This window comes from Musca vetustissima, unplaced genomic scaffold (assembly GCF_032173495.1).
Source record: "Musca vetustissima isolate MV318-11 ecotype Yass unplaced genomic scaffold, APGP_CSIRO_Mvet_v1 utg102711, whole genome shotgun sequence".
In the NCBI taxonomy this organism is placed as follows: domain Eukaryota; kingdom Metazoa; phylum Arthropoda; class Insecta; order Diptera; family Muscidae; genus Musca; species Musca vetustissima.
This window is the reverse complement of record NW_026888944.1, coordinates 101,812-120,720: the sequence shown is the minus strand read 5'-3', so window position 1 is coordinate 120,720 and position 18,909 is coordinate 101,812. Positions and strand designations below refer to the sequence as shown.

Below are 18,909 nucleotides of genomic sequence, written 5' to 3'. Positions count from 1 at the left end.
AATTCTAATATTCATATTTATTTTCTCGTGTTTGCAGAGAACCATTTAAAAATGTCCGCTACATGGAATTGGCTGTCCTAGTGGAAGAGGCTGCCTATAGTGGTCTGCGTGGTCAACCGTGCAATGCTACACAGAATTGTGCAACAATATTTGCAAATTAAGAACAATTTTTATTTTAAGTAAAAAACAAATTATTGTTATATGTTTCCTTAATAATTATTTTCTAGTTTAGTTTTTATTATTATTGTATTGAGCATTAAATGTAAATCTAATTATTATTATTTTTTCATAGAAATCATTAATAAATAACATAGCAGTATAAAAAACACCATTGAGAGGATTTTTTTCTCAAATTATTTTGCCACTTTATATTGCCCAAATTGGTGATTGTATGTTCTTAGTTGAGTATGTTGGGTAACAGTCTTTTTGCAAATTATGTGATGAAAAAAATTCAATAAAAAATCATAAATGCAAAAGTTGCATAGATTGAGTAGTAATATTCCGCACTATGTCATTAGTGTGCTGTACCCGTTACCGCCTGAACATATTCGTTGTAGTGTAAAAATCCATCCTTATTGGCGTCGGCTATTAACAGGAATTCATCAATGACATCTGTAATTAAAGAAAATTTGGAAAATGAAAAATCAAAAATATAAAGATTGAATAATTAAAAACAAATGAGCGGAACAGTATAGTCGAACGGGGCCGATCATATAATACCTTAAATAACTACCCCTGGACTTAAAGTTGCAGTGGATATAAATTTCGATTCTGTGACTGACTGATCAACGCTTATGCCTTTTTTTTTGGAAATTCATACTAGAATGGCAAGAAAAGTACTAAAATACTTTATAGTATCCGAAAAGTACTAAAATGTACTAAATTTTGTACAATTTCGTAGCATGTGAAAGGATAGAGGTAATACCATGAAATTTGGAATGCGAATCAAAGTTGAGAAGTAGGGTCCATGTAAAGAGATAATTTTGGAAGTGTGTACTCAAGTAAAGGGAAAGTACTAAACTGTACTAAATTTGGTACAATATACGTTTGGGGGAACGGAAAGAGCTGGAATACTGAAGTTTGAAATCATGTTTTTATACCCTCTACCATAGTATAGTGGGTATATTAATTTTGTCATTCCGTTTGTAACTCATCGAAATATTCATTTCCGACCCTATAAAGTATACATATTCTTGATCAGGGTAAAATTCTAAGACGATCTAGCCATATCCGTCCGTCGGTCCGTCTGTTGTAATCACGCTATCTTTTGAATGAATTAAGATAGATCGCCAAATATTTGCATAGTGTCGTCTTTTGCCTGCAGGCAGGTCAAGTTCGAAGATGGGCTATATCGGTCCACGTTTAGGCATAGCCCCCATATAAGGGTACCGCCCAATTTTCGATATTTTGGGGTTCTTGAGCCCGCTTTTTTACCGAATTCGCTGAAATTTAGTACATTGGGTTCCTTTTGGGTACCAAATGTCTCCACTAAAAATTATAAATATCGGCCCACTTTTTCTGGTTGGGTACCAAATTTCTTCACCAAAAATTATAAATATAGGTGCATTTTTTCATGTAGGCCCCATATAAGGGCACCACCAATTTTCGGTCTTTTGGGGTTCTTGAGCGCGTCTTCAACCCAATTCGCTGAAATTTGGTACAATGGGTTCTTATTAGGTACCAAATGTGTCCACTAAAAATTATAAATGTCGGTTCACTTTTTCTGGTAGCCCCCATATAACGGAACCCTCCAATTACGGTATTTTGGGAGTTTTAAGAACGTTTTTAAACCGAATTCGCTGAAATTTGGTACAATGGGTTCTTATTGCGTACCAATTTTCTCCACTTAGAATTATAAATATAGGTCCATTTTTTCGGTTAGCCCCCATATAATGGCACCCTCAATTTTCGGTATTTTGGGGTTCTTGAGCTCGTTTTTCAACCGAATTCGCTGAAATTTGGTACATTGGGTTCTTTCTGGGTACCAAATGTCTCCACTACAAATTATAAATATCGGTCCACTTTTTTCTGGTATATATAACGGTATCCCCCAATTTACGGTGGTTTTAGGATATTCTTAAGCGCGATTTAACCCGAATTCGCTGAAATTTGGTGCAATGGGTTCTTATTGGGTACCAAAATTTCTTCACTAAAAATTATAAGTATAGGTCCATTTTTTCGGGTAGCCCCATTTAAGACACCCCCAATTTTCCGTATTTTTGGGTTCTTGAGCGCGTTTTTCAACCGAATTTATTGTAATTTATTATTTTGTAGTCGCATATTGTAACAAATCTTCCAACCAAAAATTATTCCCATATAACCCCCTTCTTATATTATAATAGTTACCTGATTAGTTCCGTGTGTAGCGATTGTCCCATATAGGCGTATTCTACCATAGTATAGGGGATAGTCGTTACTCGAAATAGTCAGTTTTACCCTACAAATTATGGAATTGTAAGATGATTTAGCCATCGGTTGTAATCATTCAGCTCTTTAAGGAAATCGTGATAAAAAAACTCAAACCTCACGATAATGAAATATATCGGCCAGCATTTAGGCATCTCCCCCATATAATTATACCTATTGGGTTTGAAATTGACATATGTCGGTCATTAATTAGGCATAGCCCTCATATAACTATAACCCCCAAGTATTCGCTAATTCCTACAGTATGTAATCTAATTTGCAGAATTTTGAGGATTGTATATTCTACCGAACTTAACGCCTTTTCATTTTTTTTTTTTTTTTTTTTTTGAAAATCTAAATGGTACTATTTATGGTACAATTTGGATTTGGGAGAACCGATAGAGCTGGAACAATTTGGAAATAAGGTAACTACTGCATTGAGGTATTTAGGAAGTTTTGGAAATTCGAACTATGTAAATGGTACTAAATTTGGTACAATTTGAATTTTAGGTGAATCTGAAATTTGGAGTTAGGGTAACTGTTGGGGTTTGGATTGGGGTATGTAGAAAATTTTTTTAATTTCTAGTAAATGGTATGATTTGGATTAGGGTAAGCCGAAAGGGCTAGAATACTGAAATTAGGAAATATAAATCCTATTGGAGTGTTGAGGTAGGAAGTTATAGAAATGTATATTAATGTGTACTAAATGGTTATAAATTTCATGCAGTTTGGATTTTGGCGAACCGTTAGAGCTGGATTACTGTTTGGAGATTGCAGGATTGGGGTATGTAGATAGTTTTAGAAATGTGTATTAAATTGTACTAAATTTGGTACAATTTGGAATTGAGTGATCCGATAGGGTAGGAATCCTGATTTTGGGAAATATGATTTCTATTGGATTGTTGAAGAAGGTAGTTAGGGAAATAATATTAAATTTGATAAAATCTGGATTTTGGTGAAGCGATAGTTTGAAATCGTGAAATTTGGAATACTCTTGGATTGAAGAATTGAGGTATGAAGGACGTTTTCAAATCCGTACTTATGTGTATGAAATGTTGTAAAAGATCATTTATTATCTTTTAGAAGAAATTTAGTATAGAGCTAGATTTCGATTGCGTTCCGAATCGGTGTGTAGTGTTGAGAAATGGAGATAGTTTTGAAAATACATACTTTAAGAGAACAAATACAAAAATTTAAATTATGTTCGATGTTGCTGTCTTCTGACATATTTATGTAGTTTTCTGAGAAAACAAAATCTATTTAGACATGATTAAGTAATTCCCATGCTCGCAAATGAAGTAGCGGAAATACGCTAGTTATACTATGTAAGAATACATAGACCCTTTTCCAAATATTGATCGATCTTCATAAAAAACTGTGCTTATTAGTTGGTCAGATCCCATTCCCCGTACTAAAATTTGTAATGTTCGTGTCATAATTGTAGTGCGACAAGAAAAATCGACAGAAATACACTATTTGGCACATTTGATCCCAACCAAAAACAATAGGTAACCTTTGGTTTAAAACGAATCTGGATGCAAAATTTTGTAACGATTGGTTTAGTACAAAGAAACGGGCACAAATGCGATTCATAAAGTCGAGATACATCAATCGGTATTAGAAAATGTAGGTATCTTTGGCCCACACAAAAATGTATAATCACAACCTAATTGTTGGTCTGTTCCCGTACGGCAAGAATCTACTAATTTTTACTACTTTTTCCCGATATCCTAAAGGAAAAATTGTTATCGTAGTAAAAAATTATACATTATTGCAAGTTCTGGAACAGACCATGTGTAGAGTATAAAAACTTACCGATAATATGATTCAGTTCATCATTGGCATTTTGTATGAAATTATCCCGATCGATTTTCTTAAAATGATCATCCTGATGCATTGCAGCCTGCAGAAGTTCCAAACCATCCAAGGCATTATTATTGTCTCCATCGTGGATCTGTAAAAAAGGAAACATGAATATTAATGTAAACTATCATATACCTAGACGAAATTGGTAAAATAATAATGTGCTTTAGACCTCCCCGCATTTCAAGAAAATTTGTGTCATATCAAAGATAGTTTGACCATGTTATTCATTCATTTAAATGCAGATAACCTTTGAATGCAGATACACATCAAACGTATACTTTTAACTTATATTATCTTCTTTGTTAACGTGTTTAATGCAGTTTTTTTCAAATCCTATAGCATGGAATTTTGTAAAAGTATTTATTTCACAATAAAGTATACAATTATACCCTTAATATTACACCATTTTAATATTAATATCTGCAATACGAAGAAAGTTATGGCTAAAGGAAATAAGAGCATTTTTTACGATCCCGTCGTCAGCGCCATCTATTAATATGCATGATTCAAATTACACACATCACTTCTTGAGGTTCGACTTTCAAAGCCCATAACTTTTGAACAGATTATTGCTTTTCAACAAAGCGAGGGAAATTGTTCAAAAATTCGAAATATTGAAGTTTTTTCATTCTCATGAAAAATCCTTGAAGAATTGTTAAATGCATTACATTCCATCTACGCAGGACCTCTCTCAGGTATGGAACATTGTTTATCTATTGTAGGTATGGGCAGAGTAAATATAAGGCTTCTTAATGTTTTCTATAAAGAGAACTGGTTTCAAAAGTGGTCTACGGAAAATCTTTGAAAGGTCTTTCAACTACGGAATGCTTCAAATGGGGTATCTAAGGTATTCTATATCTAAAGGGTCATTTATAGAATGGACATATTTTAAAGGACTTCCCAGGACAGAAGAATTTAACCCATTGAGCCCCGAATTTTTTTCCGTAATCATAGAACAATTTTCTGTTCCCAGATTTAATGCAACTATCCTAGATAGGATACGGACAAAATTTGACATCGCTATATCCTTGCATTCGGGAGATACAGTACATTCTTTGTCAAAAATAAAAGGCCAATATCAAGAAAACCAAATGCAAAATCGACGAAAAAATCATTTTAAATTATACTCAATATTCTGTTTTACAAGAATCAAAAATAAATCTGATGACGGAATTCGTACATTTCGAATACGAAGAGATTTAAATAATTTGAACTGTATACACAAATTCGTACTGTACACATTTTTGCCCTCTTCTCTGTTCTAAAAAGCTCATAACTTTACCAAAAATTTGAATTTGTTAGATTTTTTCGTGATATGTGTCGTCCATAATCTGGCCTTAACATAGGGAATCCAAAGAATGCATATCTACTAACTGTATAATAAATATAAGCTCTAAAACATTTTGTTGTCTGTGGGCAACATTGGGTTAAAGAGGATTTCTATTAGGCTTCTATAGATATAAGGCTATTAAAAGGCCTTCTATGAGTGTAAGACATTCTAATGATCTTCTAAGGAAAGACGCTAAAAATGTCAAGAATCGGTAGAAGATATTTAAAGATTTTTATAGACAGAAGATCTTATAATATGTTGCTATGGGTGGAAAGCTCTGACGGGTCTTCTATAGAAATAAGATCATTAAAAGACCTTAGACAAGATTTCTATAGGACTATATAAGATATAGTCTATAGGACTATATAACCATAAACCCTTAAAAAGACCTTCTATGGACATAAGACATTCTCATAAGGGCGGAAAACAAAATACCTTCAAAATGAAGTTCAACAGACTGAAAGAATTGTGAAGCTATTTTATGAACTTAAGTCCCTTTAAAAATCTATTATAGACCATCGGCGTTTGAAAGGTAGGCAGATTCCTTCAAACGGACTTCTATAGAAAGGAGGTCTTGCCACATGTATTCAGAAGTCCTTCAAAATCTATTACATCAACTGAAAGGATTTTACAAAATATCAATAAACGGATAATAGCGTTCGGAAAGTGTTTCATAAGCGCCTTAAGGTGTCTTATATAATAAATATATTCTAAAGTACTTGTGCAGAAGTAAACTCTGCAGAATAATGAAATTAAGTCTTATTATAAAAGTTCAACAACAAATAGAGGCCCTTTCAAAGGTTCCAAAAATCTGTAAATTTTAGACATACATTACTTTTACTTCTTGATTGGTATTGAGAATGGAATATATCGATCCACTTCTCAGTGTAGGCTTCCATATAATGGTAGACCATTTGTTCTCGTTCTTCATCGTAATATGCATTAATTTGGTATTTCGGGTTCTGACTAGGTAAAAATCTTGCTACTACAGGTTTCAGGGCAGTCCCCACAAAACGCCACATTTAAAATTACCTTATTTTGGGGAGTTTGGCCAAAAAATTAAACCAAGTAGGCTGCAATTTTTCAAATTTCATTGTGTCGGAAATCTCAATACCAAAATATTATCAATATTGGCCCAAGTTTCAGCAACAATGACGTTGCTGTAATTTGGTATAATAAAACTGTAGGTCAATTTTTTGACGTAGTAGTGTAGCTCCTCATTGTCAGTATTTTGAAGGTTTTAGCAGAATTTTCCCTTTGTAGTGGCTGTAATTTAGGATATTAAATTGTAAAAATTATGTTTAAGTTTGAAGATGGAGAATATCGGCCCTTCTGGTACATCCACCACAAAATGGACAAATTTTGTTAAAAATTAATTTTATAACACACAATATATTACCAAGCTTTGATCGAGTTCGAAATGGCATCCATTGGTCCACTCCTTCCGGCACCTCCCACACAAAGGATCAACATTTTTAATATTGGGCGAAATAAATATCCGATTTGAACAAAACTTTACACAATCCATAATCTTTACTAAGTCTAGATTAAGTCTGAAGGTGGGACCCGTCTTGGGGCCCACTCCTTCTGGTACCTCACCCAAAAGGGTCAATATTTTAAAAATTTGTAAATTTAATTTGAGGTGATTTAAATAACCAATTTGATCAACATTAAATCTGAAAACTATTTGATAAAAACATATACCTTATATAAAGCGAATAATAAAATCTGTGTGTTATTCCAAGGACCTCCGCAAACAATAGGCTGAGGGTATATATCTGTCGGCAACATCGATTGACATTTTTATTCTTTTTTGGATACCCTTTGAGTAGAAAATCCCCTTACCAAAAGTAATCAATATTGGCCCAAGTAAGTTTCAGTTGAATTTAGTTTTTCAGGTTCTCATTGGGTGTTAAATCTTCCCACCAAAAATTATGAATATAGGTTTTATGTTTTTTTGAGAGATCCCAAATAACAGCTGTGACCAGCTTTCATTATTTTGAAGACTTCAGCCGAATTTCAACATATTCTATCGAAACCTATATGTTTTTTAATGATGCTCAACGTTAAAACTTCAATTTGTTTACACTTTATGCAACATAGACTGCATTCAAATCCTGACATTAAGATGATGTCTCGAAGAAACTTGGCGAATTGGCTTTTGTCCGTAACTACACCATTTTATTAGACTAATTTTTATGTCAAAATATTTATGCTGCATATGAGTGTAAACCTCGCATTTCCTTACGTACCTTAAAATAATAGAAATTCTTCTCCTCCTCGGACATATTTTCCACAGATGCCTTGATGCCCATTTCCTTTAAATCATCTTCTATACGGCTAAAGACAAGAGAATGAGGAATCATTACAAAATTCATTCATAACTAAAGCCAATACACAACACTTACTGCTCTTCATGGGTTAAATGTTGGTCCACCTTACGTTCACTACGCGGATGATGGGGACCACGTTTAATGGCCCAACTGTAATCCAATGTTTGACATAATGTAACAGTTATTATTAATAGATTTTTAAAGTTTAGTATATCCTTCATATTGTCGGTAGAAGTTAGGATTAATTTAATTTTGATTTAGCGAAGTTTTTTTTAATATTTTAATACATTTATAAAAAAGTAAAACAAAAAAATCCCGTTAACACTTGTAAAGCTTCAGCTGATAACGAATAAACAAAATGCAGAAAAAAAGAAAGACAAACAAAAAGAATAAAATTCGTGCGCATGTCCGGAAAAAGGATGTACATGTGTAATGGAGAATCGAAAAAAGGGGTGGCAACTTTTTGCAACCACTGTAGTTACACAATTTTATTTGACACCAGATGGCACATTCTCTTAATTATTTATTAAAAAAATAATGAACAAAAATAAAAAGAGGTTATTTGTCGAAAATTCCTATACCCAAAACATATTTGAAATATATATAGATCCCCAGTAAAGACCCTGTCCAATTCTTCATACTAAGTATATGGAATTTTTTGATGTAAAAAATTTCCTGACACAATTTGACATAGCTTCAACATAGAGTCCCTACCCTATTTTTTGTATATTAAATATTCATTTCCAGGTGGAGGGTATTGATAGTTCGGTCCGGAAAAAAACTTAACGACATTAACACCTGAAAATATCGTAGACTTTAATCCATATAAAAATTAAACTCCAGTTTTTTATATACTTGATTTTTATTTAAACACAATATCTCCTCCCTCGCCAAATTTCAGTACTTCAATAGAAACTTCTATCCATATGGGTATTCAACGAGAAATTTCGATACATGCCACAACGATGTAACTCATTGGAGAATTTTTGTGATAAGGGATAATAACGCGATGGTATCGTATAGGGATTTGGGGCATAATAACCATACTCCGAATTATAGGTACGATACATTGTATTCTGATCGTTCTCAACACCATAGCCTTTGAAATCATCTAAAAGACAACAACATTTTGAAATCAATTTCGAGGAGTAAAAACAAAACTACTCACATGGACATTTGTTAACACTTTGACGGGTCTTCAATTCCTCATAGAGTTTGGCCGTTTGGACGATGGGTTTACGTTTTAGAAATTTTTGATATTCCACTTCGGGATTAAATGTTTCAATTAAATTGCATTGATTGTCGCACATTGTTTTTAGGGGAAAGATGAAAGGATCCTTTACGACTTCTTGTTAAGATTGAATTAAAAGGATTGTGTTGCGAAAATTGTTTATGAATTGAAATTTGTTGTTTTGAAAAAAAAAAAAAATGAAGTGTTTCCCCGGCAACCGATAATGTTGGCAGTTGAAATGTGGTATATGTATTAGGGTGTAATGAATTTCAATTGAAGTTTTTATACCATTTCAGAAATCTTTACTAAAAAAACAAAAACAAATTTTGACCATTTGTGGGAGAGGTACCATATGGAGTAGAACAATGGGACCCATTTTCCTACTTGATCTAGGTATGGTAAAGATAAAAGGTTGTGCAAGGTTTGGTTTACATCGAACATTTCATTCGACTGAAATTGAATTTATAAATATTGAAAATTTAGACCCTTTTTGGGAAGGTACCAAAAGGAGTGAACCAATGGGTACCATCTTCGGAGTTGACCTATGCTTGGTAAAGATAATATGTTGTGCAAGGTTTGGTTCAAATCGAATATTCCATTCGCCTGAACTTGGAATTGTAAATATTGAACGGCATTCAACATTAATACTTTTTACCGGGGTAACTAACTTTATTGGTGGCGTAGGGGATGATAGATACCAAGCAACGGCGAAACCCAGGCTTATGTTGGTGCCTCTTTCATCTCAATTGTGGACACTAACTTCCCCGCGGTGTCACCTGGGGTAGCTATTTTCACCCATAAGAACTATAAAAAAATGGGTTGTGTCGTCGGGTTAGTTGCCCACACTCGGAAAACCCCTCCTACTATGAAAAAGCAAAGAAAAAGAAAACCCCCTAATGTTGACAACCACGATCTTCGAATCTGCACTTGCAATGTGCACACGTTGTACAGAACAGGCGCAGTTCTCGCTTTGGTGGATGTACTCAAGAAGTACAAAGCCCATATTTTTTATTGCCTTATAGGAAATGCAATGGAAACGGACAGCTGCCATGAAACGAGACATGAATTTGGCTGCGGATTTATGGTTAACAGCAGAATAAAAGATTTAAAATTTTTCTAGGAGATTTTAATACAAAAATCTTTGGCCCCACCATCGGAAAATTCCGCCTTCATGAAGAAACATCCGACAACGATAAGAGGTTGATTGACTTCGCGACAGCAAAAACCAGATTCAAGCATCTCGATATACACAAGGCCACCTGGGTTTCTCCTAATCAAGCAACGAGACGGAAGGCATTCATTCAGTGTATTAGACGTTTGATCGATCCGAAGAGCAAATATCCACTCGGACCACTAGCTTGTAGCAGCCAAGCTCCGCACTCGTCTTAATGTTGCGGCAAAGGTGCGATCTAACACAACACGAAACTCGACGTCGAAAAGCTGCAAACACAAGAGATAGCCCTACTCCGCTCAACTTACACACCTGTTTGACGAAAGCACTTCTTGTCCCGATAATAGTACAAACTGCAGCAAAAGCAACACTTGGGTACCAAAAACCACCACCATGAAACCCATGGTACGGTCAGGAGTGTCGTAAAGCTACTGATGTGAAAAACGCAGCGTATAGGGCAACCCTGCAGACTGAAGCAACACGTAATATGATGGAGAATTATCGGAAAATAAGAAGAGAGACGATAAATGTGTTTTCAGAAAAAAGAAAAGAAAAACGTGAGCAAATCGATATGTACAGGAGTCAGAATGAAGTCCGGAAGTTTTACCAACGAGTAAAACACCAAACCGAAGGTTTTGGTGCAGGCACGTCCTCCTGTAGAAATGAATAAGGAAACCTTGTGACAGATACAGACAGCGTGTTGAGGATCTGGAAGGAGCATTTCGAAAAGCTTCTGGTTTCAAATAGTGGTGGTGAAGGAGATACCCCAGAGCCAATAAGAGATGATGGTATAGAGTGTACACCACCTAGCCAAGATGAGGTCATAAAAACAATTAATCGGCTCAAGAACAATAAAGCAGCAGGAGCCGACAGGTTACCAGCCGAACTATTCAAGACTGGTGGTCAGATGCTGGTCAGGAGCAAGACGTTCAGTAGACTCGGACCAACAGTGGAACTTGAGAACTACAGCATCGAGGTAGTTAAATATTTTATATACCTTGGTACCGCCATAAATAAAACTAATGACATCAGTTTTGAAATTCGGTGAAGGTGTTGGCCAATAGATGCTGCTATGGTCTGAGTAAGCAACTCATCGTTAATCGTTAAAAAATCCACGCCTTGTGTTGGTCCTTGAAAAAATAATCGTTAAAAAATCCACGCCTTGTGTTGGTCCTTGAAAAAATAATCGTTAAAAAATCCACGCCTTGTGTTGGTCCTGGAAAAAATAATCTTTGAAAAATCCGAAACCCTCCGCAAACCACTGATTGAGGGCTGACACTTTTCTTTGTTAAAATATAAATTCATAAAAATCGTGTAAGAACAACAAAATCCTTTAAAAATTGGATAATATTTTCTATGAAAATAGACTTTCATTGACATTTACTAAAACAAGAAATTAAATTCAAACTTTCTATGAAAATACAATTTCCAGAAACTTATAATGAAACTATTTTTAACGCCTTGAGAACTCTAATTATTTAGTTTCGATTATCAACACTTTTTTCAATTGTATTGTTTTAATAGCTTGTCAAAATATAATTCTAATTGTTTTTTTTTTTTTTTTTTTTTGTAAATGAGGTAGGCAAAATTATTACATTTATTTTAAATTTTCACATAAATTGACTTATTGCTTTTCAGCTCTGTTAAATCTCTTCTCGATGCCCTGCTATGGGACATCTATGGTCGTCAGCAACATTCCAAAAAATCACATAAATCTCGTTCCAAACCCAACAAGTTCCTCTATCTACGTTCCATAGCCTTCCTACAAAATGACATACGAAAACTGCGTGATATGAAATCGTTGTTACACGATGAAATACGTTTAATGTCCAGTTTCCTACAACAGGCCTTGGCGGAACGTGAACAACATCGATGGCAACAATGGCGTTTGTGTGATTATTTAAATGCGTTATTACACCACCTGGTACAGGGTAAGTTAAAAAGTGATGACATTTGTTGCAAACGAAGTTACTGCGCAAACGCGATACATAAAATGACAGCTCGATGACAAGATAACTGTCAAATCGCAAAGCTACCAGGAAATTTCTTTAGTAGACCACAATCAAAATTTTCATTCAGTCGTCGTGGACATTTGAAACGTTAAGCAGAGTTACGAGACCAACCAGAACAGCGATTTAGGGTAAACACACACAAAAAAACCAAATTCCTCTAAGCAAAACAACCACCATCAACACCACCACCACTACTAACAACAACAAAAGCAGCAGAAAAACCTCAACACTTGAAAAAGACCTTTTCTACTGCAATTTCTTTATCCTTGAAATATTTTTTTGATCTTTTTTTAATACTTTTGGAAAGTGAATGAAAAAATGTTTATTGAAAAGTGGTGTAGCTTTTGTGCGATTATAAAAATAATGATTTTTATTAAAGAGAAAAAATGTCTTTGAAAAAGTGCTAAAGAAAAGTGGCCTAATTGTCTGCGTGTTTAAAATTCTGCAAACCCCTTGGGGTCTGTGAAAATGCAAATACAAAGAAAAAAATATAATCGATATGTGGGAAAAAGTGCGTGATGAAAAGAATTTTTTATAAAAGGAAATTTTTTAAAGAAAATCAAATTTATTTTTTATAGTAAAATTAGTGAAAAGGAATGCCTGTCTGTGCGTGTCCTTAACATGTGTGTTATATAAAGAAAATTTTTTGAAGCAACTAGCAAACATATGTATGTATGTTAAGAAAAAAAAAATACATAGTATATTGCATACATACATAGATATGTAACACAATGAAAAAAAATTTTAGACGTTGTCCATTCTAAATATATAAGTGCGTGTTTGTGTGTATATGTGTGCTGGTAGTGCAATTTTTCTTAATAAACTACAAACCTATCACCACTACCAACACCTCAAAATCAATGAAGAAAAATACCAACAAACGAAACTATTCATCCATCCAACTTTCCATTCGTCCGACCGACCGACTGTCTGTCTCTCTATCTAACCAAACACATTGGATCCATTAAAAAGGGTCAAGGTTGGCACTTGCACACAAAAATAACGCAAACACGCTAACTAAACAAGCTGAAACAACGTTGCCTGCTGATGTGTTGACGACGATGATAATGTATAAAATATGTATGTAATATATAGTTAGATATGCGTGTGAGTGAGTATGTGTGTGTGTAAAAATAAATGCTGGCAGCCAACCAGGCAAGATAACTGAACTTCCGTCAAACATAACGTTTTATAATGCAAGAAAATTATACAGCAAAATATAATTATGTCTACAAAAAAATAATAATGCGTATACGCCACTTGAAAACGAAACGCCAACGTGCCCAAGAGCGCACACACACATTTTAATACACAACAACCCAAGAACACCCACATCACAACACACACCTAAACAACAACAACGGCAACCTCCACACTCAGCAAGCCAACAGCAACAAATACCTTTTTAACCAACAATCTCTTATTTTTTAATTTCCATTTTTTTCTTTCTATTTCTTCTGCTATAATATCCTCTCTTCAAACAACAACAACAATGACAACAACAAACAAATTATAAAATAACTAACAAACAACCAACCAACAGTGCATTAATGTTAATCTCCAAACCTATAACAACAACAAAATGTAAAGAGGCAAAGCATTAAAAGCAAATACACACTCTCCGCCTTTCAAAACAATACTAAACAAGGGAAGAGAGAATACACGTAGAGCAACAACAACACACCACCCCATCCACCAATACACCCACAAACCGGGAAAACGGCATTATTGGTGGTGTTGTTGTTTAATTTTTGTTTTTGGCAACATTAACAACATAAGAAATAAAAACAAAACAAGCTCAGCTTAGTTTAAAAGACGACTTTGGCTCGTCGTTACTAATTAACCGAGGTGGAACATGGGTAAATATAGAGATAAACTTCTTTGATCTACTTCATTATCTCCCCTTTTCGTTACTATCGCCTTGCTCTTAACATTTTCCAAAATTTATTTTTTGCATTATCAAAAACAAATTCAATCAATATCAGTTCCTTGCCTCTCATAAATTCACAGAGAACAGATGTCATGATTCATGATCAAATTATCATTCTTCTCTCTCTCCCTCTCATAACATGTTTGCATATCAGTTCTCTCATTAAGATAGCCATTCATTTCACACGGCATAAAGTGTCACTGCTTTCTCAACTCTCACTCTCATAAGCCATGAACGAAACTCGGGTTAGAATAGAACAGCCTCAGGCAGAGAACCGTTTTTACGCTCTTTTGTACAAAAATTAAAGCAAACTAGAGCACGCATGAGGGGGTTTTGCCTGATGAGGAAATAAAAGGAAGAATACCATCTAAAGTTGTCAACAGAGGAAAGAACTTCTTTTCGTCCATCAATATTGGTGTAAATATAAGAAGACGTGTTTCTTTTAAATTGAGTGAACACGCATATAATTAGAAATTATACTTCCTTCTCCCTTCCTATTCAATTTACTTTATCTGACTGCTAAGAAAATTTGAAGCAGTAAATCTTTCCTGCATTTTTATATGTGGAAGCGATATAATTATAAATTTTATATTTTCATTCATGTTTTTGAATTTTATTCTAAAAATGTTGTATTTTCAACAATAACATATTTGAAGGTCCCTGATAATATTCTAAAAAATCCATGCTAATTAATCTGTGTGTCCCTGATCAAAAAACCACGTTTTTTATACTGATGGTCACTAAAAAATATGCTTGGAAAATCCAGATTTATATTCCTGCTAGCTCCTGAAAAAAATATTTCTTTAGAAATACAAGGCAATTATACTGGTTATTCAAAATGAACGCTTATTAATATCAATGCCCTTGAAAACTATTTTTGATCAAATCCTGGTCGTTTCTGAAAAATAATATTCTAAGGTTATTGGACCTACAACTTTTTTATTAAGGATATTTATCTGATGGCTCTCGAAAAAAATAATCTTTAAAATCAGAAATATTTGTCTAAAGACCTTTGACAAATTATTCTTCAAAAAATTTACGCTTATTAGTACGAAGGCTCTTAAAAATGATTCTTTTAAAAATCCAATCTTATTGGTTCGAGGACCCTGAAAAAGTAGTACCTTAAAAACTCAAGCTTTTTGGTCCGTAGTATTTAAAAAAATGTACGCTTCTTAGTTTGAAGAACCTTATCAAATTTCCTTTAATAAAACGCACTTCTAGTCCCTAAGGCATAAACAATTTATGATTATTTGTACGAAGTTCCCCAAAAAATATTCTTTAAAAAATTAGCGTTTATTGGTCCTAATGCCTTTAAAATACACACTTCTTGTTCCTAAGGCCCCTGAACTAATGATTATTTCAACATGTACGCCTATTGGCCGTAATGCCTTAAAAATCCGCACTTTTGTTCCTAAGGCCCATTAAAAAACATTTAAAGATGCAGTTTAAAAATAACCAACACTTTTTGGTTCGAAGATCCTCGGAAAATATGGCAAATCCTCGATTATCACTCCGGAAGCCCTACAAATTTTTTGAAAGCATTATTCTTATTTAAAGTTTCCGTCAGATTAAAATGATTATTTAACTTTTTGGTACCATTTGAAAATATCCAAGGATATTTGGTCCACGTTTTATATCGTGTTCTTGCAGAAAGTATAAACAACATAGGACAATGCCTTGACGTAGCCCCCCTATAAAGGTCGAGCTCTTATTTAAGTATTTTGAAGATTTCAGACCGATTTTTCCACCGAAGTGTCTCTAATTTGGAATTACGTTTTCGTTGATAGTGAGAAAAAAACAACTTTGCATAAAAACTTTCCGATATGGGCATGTCGTTGCTACTAATGTTGTCAGAAAAATATGAAATGGTACCGCAAGGAAGTATGTGTATTTTGGAGGGTGAAAACTATATTTCAAAAACATTATTTCACATAGCCAGGGCATACAGGGTTAACCCCATTTACCATATTTGGTTTTAGCTGATATTAACTACCGAATTCGATGTAAAACAACGTTCTGCATAACATCTGAGTGTATCACATTGGTTATTAATATTCCACTGAGACATAGGTCAAAACCGAATTAAGAAATTTTACCTTTACAACTTTTTTGTTTGGAATATGAAAAACATGACACCACTCCTGTCGGTACCTCCTCTCCTATAATTCTCAACAAGTTTAAGAAAAATGCTTAAAAAACAAATTTTAAATTTAGGCCATATTCGAGGATAGAGCCTATCTACTTCGTATACTTCCTCAAAAAGGTTCAACCTGTTGTAAATATCGAAAACTCATATGAAGCTACTGAAGTATCTAATTTTATTCGAACTTTGCCAATTGCAATATTTTATGTAAACCTAGATCAAGGTACAAAATTGAGTACATAAGTTCTTATACGTACATTCCTTCTGGAAGCTTTCCCACATATGGTGGAATATTTGAACATGTTTAGAGTCTATATTAATGATTGAATTATCAGATTTGATAGAAACTTCGCTCATTTCTATATTTGGTTACGAACCTAGATCATGACCGTAGCCTATCTGCCAACTCCTTTGGCTAACTCCCCCACTATTTTAAGGGTCATTTGGTGCCCCATATCGTTTTATCATCACCGTATTTCTTACAGATGGAAAATAAAAAACATTCCAACTACTGAAAAATAATCGCAATAAAAATGTGGATTCAAACATAACATATGTGTGTGTGTTTTTTTAATAGTAGCAGGGTTAAATCTCATATAAAACAAACGCCAGCTTTTTACAGCTCAATAATAATATTCATTATAGCTACAGTGCCACGATGGTGAATTTTTTTCAGCTAACTCTTATCACAAATTTGTTTACACATGTGCTTGCAGGCTCAGGTGTCTTTTGAGAATACGGTTTAGTTAATTTATATAAACTCCTTGTAAAAATAATCCTTAAATATAGCCACAATGTGACTCCAGGCATTTAAAGAATGCTTGTCATATAGCTTAAACGAATTGTATCAACATGTGATACAGAACTTATTTGGTAAACGCTATTAATTTAAATCCCCGCTAGGGGGTTTCTTCTACCATTATAAGCTTTCAGATTTTGGCGGTCCCGACTGGTTCAAGATTTTCAAGTTGGAAAATGTGTCAGAGTGTAATAGGTCTGCTATGTGTAGTGTAATAGGTCTGCTTTGTGTTTAGAGTCTCGAATACATTTTTGTATGTCTTCTGTGTCTAAATAGGAGACCTATAACAGGACTTCTTTGCATAGAAAACCTATAACAGGGTCTTCTACATATAGAAGACATATAAGAGGTTTCTTATGTATAGAAGGTCCCTTAAGTATGTATAGAAGGTCCCTTATGTATAAAAAGTCCCTTAAGAGGTCTTTTTCGCATAATATACCTATAAAAGGTCTTCTTCCTTCTGCTCTCCACCTATAAAGGTTCCGCCCCATTTTCGTGAGGAGTAGAAAGTCGTCGTCAAATTTCCCATCCTCAATTTTTGTAAAGTTTCATAAAACTTTTTCCGAGTAGAAAATAATCCTAAAAAAATGTTTTTTTTTATCGTTTTCTTAATGGGAACACATTTTCCTGGCAGAATTGTTTAAAAATTGTCAATCAAAGATACTATACGGGTTCTCAGAGGGTTTTTTTTTCAAACATAATTCCCGTCAAGGATAATACTTTAATTATATCGATCCTTTAACATATGTCGTTGCAGTACTTTCTTCCAAATGATAACTTTCAATTTTCAAATATGTCACATGTTATTTGGTATTGAAAATGTGGTATTTATTTGGCCACGTTTTAATGTAGACGGTTTAAGAGCATTTGGAATTTCGTGTTCTTGAAGGGTGAACAACATCTATGCAGATAATTATGAACATTGGACCACGTATCTATATAGACACAAAAAAGGTCCAGTCCCTATTCTGGTATTTTGGAGGTTTTAAACCGGCAACATTGCATACAACTGTTTTGACACAACTCCCATATAAAACCTCCACCACATATTCAATATTCTGAAGGTTATAGCAGACTTTTCCGAACCATGTGGCTGTTTGTTTGGAATTCGTGGTAATAAAACATTTTTTGTTAACAAATATGAAATGATCCCATTTAAGATATTTTTAAGGTTTTAGCCGAATTTCTCCACCAACGATTTCGTATTCGTGATGATTAAAAACTTCCTCGCAGAAGATGTTCAATATAAGTCCATATTTTTAAATAACCACATTATAAAGGTGCGCTTAATTTTCGTTATGCTGAAGATCCTCAATCCTAATTTTTCAAGCTGGGTGTCTATAATTTGGTATTAATACTTCTAAGATCATACTGACAACAGATTTTCTATTGGAATGCATTAGATTTCCTTCAGAAATTACAGCCACATTTTTCAAAGCAGGTCACAACCGAATTTAGAAACATATTCGTACCTTCCGCTACTCTCCTCTTGTGCAATTTCTGAAGATATAAAACAGCAGATTATGATGTAATTTCGATTTGAAAATAATTAAAAAGCCTTCTGGACCTACACTTATCCAGCCAATGATTTAGGTGTCCTCTTAAAACACAAAAAATAGAGATGAGGATGTTTTACGAAATCACTAAGGCTTTGCCAGTCATACTCAATTCTGTCAGTAAAGTCGTAC

At 34.0% G+C, this 18,909-nt stretch overlaps 2 protein-coding genes across 2 annotated transcripts; both read right to left on the bottom strand.

The window, feature by feature from the left end:
- Positions 1 to 489: 489 nt before the first annotated feature.
- On the bottom strand, positions 490 to 8,156 carry LOC133336742 (multiple coagulation factor deficiency protein 2 homolog). Its single transcript, XM_061545021.1, has 4 exons — positions 8,011 to 8,156; positions 7,855 to 7,942; positions 4,222 to 4,360; positions 490 to 612 (listed from the first exon to the last, which is right to left on the bottom strand). The coding sequence occupies exons 1-4, from the start codon at positions 8,154 to 8,156 to the stop codon at positions 515 to 517; spliced, it is 471 nt and encodes a 156-aa protein (XP_061401005.1). The 3' UTR covers positions 490 to 514.
- Positions 8,157 to 8,833: 677 nt separating this feature from the next.
- LOC133336743 (piercer of microtubule wall 1 protein-like) lies at positions 8,834 to 9,245 on the bottom strand. The gene is made up of 2 exons (XM_061545022.1): positions 9,104 to 9,245; positions 8,834 to 9,046 (listed from the first exon to the last, which is right to left on the bottom strand). Exons 1-2 carry the CDS (start codon positions 9,243 to 9,245, stop codon positions 8,841 to 8,843), a joined length of 348 nt encoding a protein of 115 aa, XP_061401006.1. The 3' UTR covers positions 8,834 to 8,840.
- Between the last annotated feature and the right edge of the window lie 9,664 nt (positions 9,246 to 18,909).

Coding starts and splice junctions, on each gene's coding strand:
- LOC133336742 (XM_061545021.1), bottom strand. CDS start 8,156: ATGAAGGATATACTAAACTTTAAAAATCTATTAATAATAACTGTTACA. Junction 7,943..8,010: donor CATTTAACCCATGAAGAGCA/GTAAGTGTTGTG, acceptor TCTTGTCTTTAG/CCGTATAGAAGATGATTTAA. Junction 613..4,221: donor TGAACTGAATCATATTATCG/GTAAGTTTTTAT, acceptor CTTTAATTACAG/ATGTCATTGATGAATTCCTG.
- LOC133336743 (XM_061545022.1), bottom strand. CDS start 9,245: ATGTGCGACAATCAATGCAATTTAATTGAAACATTTAATCCCGAAGTG. Junction 9,047..9,103: donor AAGTGTTAACAAATGTCCAT/GTGAGTAGTTTT, acceptor GTTGTCTTTTAG/ATGATTTCAAAGGCTATGGT.